Source organism: Phyllobates terribilis, unplaced genomic scaffold (genome assembly GCF_046119375.1).
Source record: "Phyllobates terribilis strain yellow unplaced genomic scaffold, ASM4611937v1 Scaffold_7__3_contigs__length_470593459, whole genome shotgun sequence".
Lineage (NCBI taxonomy): Eukaryota > Metazoa > Chordata > Amphibia > Anura > Dendrobatidae > Phyllobates > Phyllobates terribilis.
The window spans coordinates 236566090-236574655 of NW_027362767.1; the positions used below are offsets into that span (position 1 = coordinate 236566090).

General features: G+C 55.4%; 1 protein-coding gene across 2 annotated transcripts in view; it reads left to right on the top strand.

Moving 5' to 3' along the window:
- The window catches only part of IRAK1 (interleukin 1 receptor associated kinase 1), a 56182-nt gene extending 53509 nt beyond the window's left edge, over positions 1-2673 (top strand). The window contains exon 13 of one of the 2 annotated variants that reach the window (XM_073639842.1): positions 1825-2673. In XM_073639842.1, the coding sequence (XP_073495943.1) occupies positions 1825-1880 (56 nt within the window). In that variant the 3' untranslated portion in view covers positions 1881-2673. The remainder of the gene's footprint in view (positions 1-1824) is intronic. The other variant, XM_073639843.1, reaches the window with a different exon arrangement.
- Positions 2674-8566: the final 5893 nt, after the last annotated feature.

Consider the following 8566-nt stretch of genomic DNA (forward strand, 5'->3'; position numbering starts at 1 on the left):
CCTGGCGGAGATCACTGGAACTGTGGCGCTTACGTGACCAGGGTTTGGAGGCCTAGGTTATTTATACAAGTGCTTCTCACTAAATTAGAATATCATCAAAAAGTTTATTTCAGTTCTTCAATCCAAAAAGTGAAACTCATATATTTTATATAGAGTCGTTACAAACAGTGATCTATTTCAAGTGTTTTTCTGTTAATGTTGATGATTATGGCTTACAGCCAATGAAAACGCACAACTTATTATCTCAGTAAATTAGAATAATTAACAAAAAACACCTGCAAAGGCTTCCTAAGCATTTAAAAAGGTCCATTAGTCTGTTTCAGTAGGCTCCACAATCATGGGGAAGACTGCTGACTTAACAGATGTCCAGAAGGCAGTCATTGACACACTCCACAAGGAGGGTAAGCCACAAAAGGTCATTGCTAAAGAAGCTGGCTGTTCACAGAGTGCTGTATCCAAGCATATTAATGGAAAGTTGAGTGGAAGGAAAAAGTGTGGTAGGAAAAGGTGCACAAGCAACCGGGATAACCGCAGCCTTGAAAGGATTAAGAAAAGGCCGTTCAAAAATTTGGGGGAGATTCACAAGGAGTGGACTGCTGCTGGAGTCATTGCTTCAAGAGCCACCACACACAGACGTATCCAGGACATGGGCTACAAGTGTCACATTCCTTGTGCCAAGCCACTCATGACCAATAGACAACGCCAGAAGCGTCTTACCTGGACCAAGGAGAAAAAGACCTGGACTGTTGCTCAGTGGTCCAAGGTGTTGTTTTTAGATGAAAGTAAATTTTGCACTTAATTTGGAAATAAAGGTTGAAGAGCCACACAATCCAAGCTCCTTGAGGTCTAGTGTGAAGTTTCCACAATCAGTGATGGTTTGGGGAGCCATGTCATCTGCTGGTGTAGGTCCACTGTGTTTTATCAAGACCAAAGTCAGCACAGCCGTCTACCAGGACATTTTACAGCACTTCATGCTTCCCTCTGCCGACAAGCTTTTTGGAGATGGAAATGTCATTCTCCAGCAGGACTTGGCACCTGTCCACACGGCCAAAAGTACCAATACCTGGTTTACACACAACAGTATCACTGTGCTTGATTGGCAGCAAACTCGCCTGACCTTAACCCCATAGAGAAGTATTGTCAAGAGAAAGATGAGGGACACCAAACCCAACAATGCAGACGAGCTGAAGGCTGCTATCAAACCCACCTGGGCTTCCATAACACCTCAGCAGTGCCACAGGCTGATCGCCTCCATGCCACATTGCCGCATTGATGCAGTAATTGATGCAAAAGGAGCCCGACCAAGTATTGAGGGCATTTACTGAACATACATTTCAGATTTTAAAATAATTTTTCAAGCTGTTCTAAAGTATTCTAATTTACTGAGATAATGACTTTTTCATGTTTTCATTGGCTGTAAGCCATAATCATCAACATTAACAGAAATAAACACGTGAAATAGATCACTGTGTGTAATGACTCTATATAATGAGTTTCACTTTTTGTATTGAAGAAATGAAATAAATTAACTTTGATATTCTAATTTTGTGAGAAGCACCTGTGTGCACACACACAGACACACATATATATACACATCTATGTATGTATGTATGTATGTGTAGAATTATAAAAAGATTCCTGCCCTCTGGACAGTTTTCAAAAAGTGATGGAAAAATACAATTAAACTGCTTATTTTGTGGCTTTAATGTGGGCTTTAAATTTTGGGCTTCAGGTCATTTTGGTGCTGAATCCAAAGACATTTTATAGAAATGATGAAGTATTGCATTCTTCAATATGGTTATATATCCTTTCTCTGTCTTTTAGATTACCATTCAGAGGGTCGAGGATACCCGGAAGAAAGTGACGATTTTCCCAGTTAGCCCCTTGGCGGAAATATATTTGCTTTACTTACGGCATGACTGCTCTTGGCGTACCTACAAGCAATCAAATGATACAGCATTGGAGATGTTCTCAGCCAGCGAATGGTGCAGAAAGTTTCAGTATTTCAGGCTTATATCGCACAGGGCTTGTCCTAGAAGTGTTAATTTTGTGCTCCTGATGACTTTTTCCGTGAAACCGACCCAGGTCTTGCTGAAGGCATTGAAGCGAAACTTTTTACTTTGGGAGAGCGATATTATTTATTTATATTTTTTTTTAGTAGAGTATTTTGCTTCATATCGCCATAATAATTAGTTTTGTCCTCCTATATTTAATATTAGTCTGTTACAATTTTATTCATTGCACTGCTGATTTTTAGCCATTTTCGAGCCTGATATTGGAGGGAAAGGTGTGGGGGGTGAAAATGTAAAGCTCTGCCATGGATTCTGCAAGACCAATGTCTTCAATAGTGCAGAGTATCTCTGCTTCTTCATTTCCTAAATTAAAGAAAATATTATCTTTTTTTTTTTTTTTTTAATATGTGACATATTTGATTCTGCAGTCCAGTGTTTTTGTGCAGTGTGGCCACCATCACACTAATGTGTATATATTATCTGTATATAAAATCAAAATGCATTAAAATAGGAATTATTGATACCAGTTTCTGATTATAATGTGGTCTACTAAGGAGTGCAGTGTATTACGTATGTGATCAGAAGATCACGTGTTTTAGCGGTGTACAAAAAAAAACAAATCCTCAAAATCCCAGTTTTGCCAATATATATATTTTTTTATTCTACTCAAAATAAACTTTTTTTTTAAAAAACAACAAGTTTGGTTGCCAGTTTTGTAACGACTCATACTATAACACTATCATTATTGCAAGAAAAAAAGTAAAACAAAGAACAATTCCAGGACTGCTGGATAGCAGGATGCCGGGAGGAAGTGGGGACCAAACCTCATCGTTGCGCACGCCGGTGGTCACTGAAGCGGAAGTCACAGTGACTCCCGGCGCCTGTGCACTAGAGTAAATCACTAAAATAGGGCAGGGAGAGAAAAAAACAAAACGCCATCAGCTATAGGCGCATTGCGCATTTGCAGCCTTAGACTGCACGTCACAGGGCCCTGTGACGTGCAGGGCAGGGGGTAATAGTTAAATTAAGCATATAGGTGGGCATTTCTTCCTGTCCCCCGGTCGCCAAGCTTAGGAAAAAGGATTTTCTAAATAGCTATTTCTCTGCAATCAGAACTCAACTATGGGCCATAGATTTATATTTCAATAACCTGTCTGCCCATAGTACAGGTCTGAAAAGTCCCAGTGGACAGATTCCCTTTAAACAGAGTTTTTGGTTTCAGAAAACCCTTGCCCCCCAGGTGCGGTGTTTTGTTTTGTTTTTTAACCAAACTGTGGTATTATTTTTACTCAATTATATAGCACAATTAATTCCACAGCTTTAAAGATATTATCATCACTGTCCCCATTGGGGCTCACAATCTATATTCCCTGTAAGTATGTGTTTGGAGTGTGGGAGGAAACTGGAGAACCCAGAAAAAACCTACACAAGCACAGGGAGAACATAGAAATTCCTGGCAGATGTTGTCTTTTGTGGGATTTGAACCCAGGACCCCAGTGCTGCAAAGCAACAGTGCTAACCACTGGGCCACCGTGGTCCATGGGCGTACCCACCGTGGGGCAGCTGCCCCCCCCTAGAAGCAGGGACGCACGCTGCACACCAGGGCCGGCGTCAGCACCCGGTCAAATGCCGGGGCCCTGAGCAGGCGGGGGGGCCCCTCACCGTCAGCGCCCGCTCCCCCCCGCTTGCTCAGGGCCCCAGCTCCCGGCAGAATACTTGCACCTCACCCGTGCCTCCGCAGCAGGTCATGTCTCTTCCGCGGCTGCTGCACTGTGACGTCTCAGGTCAGAGGGTGCGGTGACGTCTTTACACTGTGCTTTCTCCTGAGCCGTCACAGCGCAGAGCGGGATGAGGCCGGCGACGCTGAGGAGTCCGGAGCAGCGGCAGCAGGTGAGAACTGAGGTGAGTATTTTATTTTATTTATTTTTTTTATTGTATGGAGGCCTGTGGCAGTATAAGGGAGGGGGGTGAGCTGGGGGGGGGGTGACATCGTGCATGGGGCATTATAAGGGAGGGGGGTGGGGGTGTCATCGTGCATGGGGCATTATAAGGGAGGGGGGTGGGGGGGTGTCATCCTGCATGGGGCATTGTAAGGGAGGGGGGTGGGGGGGTGTCATCCTGCATGGGGCATTATAAGGGAGGGGGGTGGGGGGGTGTCATCCTGCATGGGGCATTGTAAGGGAGGGGGGTGGGGGGGTGTCATCCTGCATGGGGCATTGTAAGGGAGGGGGGTGGGGGGGGGTGTCATCCTGCATGGGGCATTGTAAGGGAGGGGGGTGGGGGGGGTGTCATCCTGCATGGGGCATTATAAGGGAGGGGGGTGGGGGGGTGTCATCCTGCATGGGGCATTATAAGGGAGGGGGGTGGGGGGGTGTCATCCTGCATGGGGCATTGTAAGGGAGGGGGGTGGGGGGGTGTCATCCTGCATGGGGCATTGTAAGGGAGGGGGGTGGGGGGGGTGTCATCCTGCATGGGGCATTGTAAGGGAGGGGGGTGGGGGGGGTGTCATCCTGCATGGGGCATTGTAAGGGAGGGGGGTGGGGGGGTGTCATCCTGCATGGGGCATTATAAGGGAGGGGGGTGGGGGGGTGTCATCCTGCATGGGGCATTGTAAGGGAGGGGGGTGGGGGGGTGTCATCCTGCATGGGGCATTATAAGGGAGGGGGGTGGGGGGGTGTCATCCTGCATGGGGCATTGTAAGGGAGGGGGGTGGGGGGGTGTCATCCTGCATGGGGCATTGTAAGGGAGGGGGGTGGGGGGGGGTGTCATCCTGCATGGGGCATTGTAAGGGAGGGGGGTGGGGGGGGTGTCATCCTGCATGGGGCATTGTAAGGGAGGGGGGTGGGGGGGGTGTCATCCTGCATGGGGCATTATAAGGGAGGGGGGTGGGGGGGTGTCATCCTGCATGGGGCATTGTAAGGGAGGGGGGTGGGGGGGTGTCATCCTGCATGGGGCATTGTAAGGGAGGGGGGTGGGGGGGGGTGTCATCCTGCATGGGGCATTGTAAGGGAGGGGGGTGGGGGGGGGTGTCATCCTGCATGGGGCATTGTAAGGGAGGGGGGTGGGGGGGGTGTCATCCTGCATGGGGCATTGTAAGGGAGGGGGGTGGGGGGGGTGTCATCCTGCATGGGGCATTGTAAGGGAGGGGGGTGGGGGGGGTGTCATCCTGCATGGGGCATTGTAAGGGAGGGGGGTGGGGGGGGGGTCATCCTGCATGGGGCATTGTAAGGGAGGGGGGTGGGGGGGGTGTCATCCTGCATGGGGCATTGTAAGGGAGGGGGGTGGGGGGGGGGTCATCCTGCATGGGGCATTGTAAGGGAGGGGGGTGGGGGGGGGTCATCCTGCATGGGGCATTGTAAGGGAGGGGGGTGGGGGGGGTCATCCTGCATGGGGCATTGTAAGGGAGGGGGGTGGGGGGGGTCATCCTGCATGGGGCATTGTAAGGGAGGGGGGTGGGGGGGGGGGTCATCCTGCATGGGGCATTGTAAGGGAGGGGGGTGGGGGGGGGTCATCCTGCATGGGGCATTGTAAGGGAGGGGGGTGGGGGGGGGTCATCCTGCATGGGGCATTGTAAGGGAGGGGGGTGGGGGGGGGTCATCCTGCATGGGGCATTGTAAGGGAGGGGGGTGGGGGGGTGTCATCGTGCATGGGGCATTGTAAGGGAGGGGGGTGGGGGGGTGTCATCGTGCATGGGGCATTGTAAGGGAGGGGGGTGGGGGGTGTCATCGTGCATGGGGCATTGTAAGGGAGGGGGGTGGGGGGGGGTGTCATCGTGCATGGGGCATTGTAAGGGAGGGGGGTGGGGGGGGGTGTCATCGTGCATGGGGCATTGTAAGGGAGGGGGGTGGGGGGGGGTGTCATCGTGCATGGGGCATTGTAAGGGAGGGGGGTGGGGGGGGGTGTCATCGTGCATGGGGCATTGTAAGGGAGGGGGGTGGGGGGGGGTGTCATCGTGCATGGGGCATTGTAAGGGAGGGGGGTGGGGGGGGGTGTCATCGTGCATGGGGCATTGTAAGGGAGGGGGGTGGGGGGGGGTGTCATCGTGCATGGGGCATTGTAAGGGAGGGGGGTGGGGGGGGGGTGTCATCGTGCATGGGGCATTGTAAGGGAGGGGGGTGGGGGGGGGTGTCATCGTGCATGGGGCATTGTAAGGGAGGGGGGTGGGGGGGGGTGTCATCGTGCATGGGGCATTGTAAGGGAGGGGGGTGGGGGGGGGTGTCATCGTGCATGGGGCATTGTAAGGGAGGGGGGTGGGGGGGGTGTCATCGTGCATGGGGCATTGTAAGGGAGGGGGGTGGGGGGGGGTGTCATCGTGCATGGGGCATTGTAAGGGAGGGGGGTGGGGGGGGGTGTCATCGTGCATGGGGCATTGTAAGGGAGGGGGGTGGGGGGGGGTGTCATCGTGCATGGGGCATTGTAAGGGAGGGGGGTGGGGGGGGGTGTCATCGTGCATGGGGCATTGTAAGGGAGGGGGGTGGGGGGGGGTGTCATCGTGCATGGGGCATTGTAAGGGAGGGGGGTGGGGGGGGGTGTCATCGTGCATGGGGCATTGTAAGGGAGGGGGGTGGGGGGGGGTGTCATCGTGCATGGGGCATTGTAAGGGAGGGGGGTGGGGGGGGGTGTCATCGTGCATGGGGCATTGTAAGGGAGGGGGGTGGGGGGGGGTGTCATCGTGCATGGGGCATTGTAAGGGAGGGGGGTGGGGGGGGGTGTCATCGTGCATGGGGCATTGTAAGGGAGGGGGGTGGGGGGGGGTGTCATCGTGCATGGGGCATTGTAAGGGAGGGGGGTGGGGGGGGGTGTCATCGTGCATGGGGCATTGTAAGGGAGGGGGGTGGGGGGGGGTGTCATCGTGCATGGGGCATTGTAAGGGAGGGGGGTGGGGGGGGGTGTCATCGTGCATGGGGCATTGTAAGGGAGGGGGGTGGGGGGGGTGTCATCGTGCATGGGGCATTGTAAGGGAGGGGGGTGGGGGGGGGTGTCATCGTGCATGGGGCATTGTAAGGGAGGGGGGTGGGGGGGGGTGTCATCGTGCATGGGGCATTGTAAGGGAGGGGGGTGGGGGGGGGTGTCATCGTGCATGGGGCATTGTAAGGGAGGGGGGTGGGGGGGGGTGTCATCGTGCATGGGGCATTGTAAGGGAGGGGGGTGGGGGGGGGTGTCATCGTGCATGGGGCATTGTAAGGGAGGGGGGTGGGGGGGGGTGTCATCGTGCATGGGGCATTGTAAGGGAGGGGGGTGGGGGGGGGTGTCATCGTGCATGGGGCATTGTAAGGGAGGGGGGTGGGGGGGGGTGTCATCGTGCATGGGGCATTGTAAGGGAGGGGGGTGGGGGGGGGTGTCATCCTGCATGGGGCATTGTAAGGGAGGGGGGTGGGAGGGGGGTGGGGGGGGGTGTCATCCTGCATGGGGCATTGTAAGGGAGGGGGGTGGGAGGGGGGTGGGGGGGGGTGTCATCCTGCATGGGGCATTGTAAGGGAGGGGGGTGGGAGGGGGGTGGGGGGGGGTGTCATCCTGCATGGGGCATTGTAAGGGAGGGGGGTGGGAGGGGGGTGGGGGGGGTGTCATCCTGCATGGGGCATTGTAAGGGAGGGGGGTGGGGGGGGGTGTCATCCTGCATGGGGCATTGTAAGGGAGGGGGGTGGGGGGGGGGTGTCATCCTGCATGGGGCATTGTAAGGGAGGGGGGTGGGGGGGGGTCATCCTGCATGGGGCATTGTAAGGGAGGGGGGTGGGGGGGGGTCATCCTGCATGGGGCATTGTAAGGGAGGGGGGTGGGGGGGGGTGTCATCCTGCATGGGGCATTGTAAGGGAGGGGGGTGGGGGGGTGTCATCCTGCATGGGGCATTGTAAGGGAGGGGGGTGGGAGGTGGGGGGGGGTGGGGGGGGGTGTCATCCTGCATGGGGCATTGTAAGGGAGGGGGGTGGGAGGGGGGTGGGGGGGGGTGTCATCCTGCATGGGGCATTGTAAGGGAGGGGGGTGGGGGGGGGTGGGGGGGGTGTCATCCTGCATGGGGCATTGTAAGGGAGGGGGGTGGGGGGGGGGGTGTCATCCTGCATGGGGCATTGTAAGGGAGGGGGGTGGGGGGGGGGTGTCATCCTGCATGGGGCATTGTAAGGGAGGGGGGTGGGGGGGGGTCATCCTGCATGGGGCATTGTAAGGGAGGGGGGTGGGGGGGGTCATCCTGCATGGGGCATTGTAAGGGAGGGGGGTGGGGGGGGGTCATCCTGCATGGGGCATTGTAAGGGAGGGGGGTGGGGGGGTGTCATCCTGCATGGGGCATTGTAAGGGAGGGGGGTGGGGGGGTGTCATCCTGCATGGGGCATTGTAAGGGAGGGGGGTGGGGGGGTGTCATCGTGCATGGGGCATTGTAAGGGAGGGGGGTGGGGGGGTGTCATCGTGCATGGGGCATTGTAAGGGAGGGGGGTGGGGGGGGTGTCATCGTGCATGGGGCATTGTAAGGGAGGGGGGTGGGGGGGGGTGTCATCGTGCATGGGGCATTGTAAGGGAGGGGGGTGGGGGGGGTGTCATCGTGCATGGGGCATTGTAAGGGA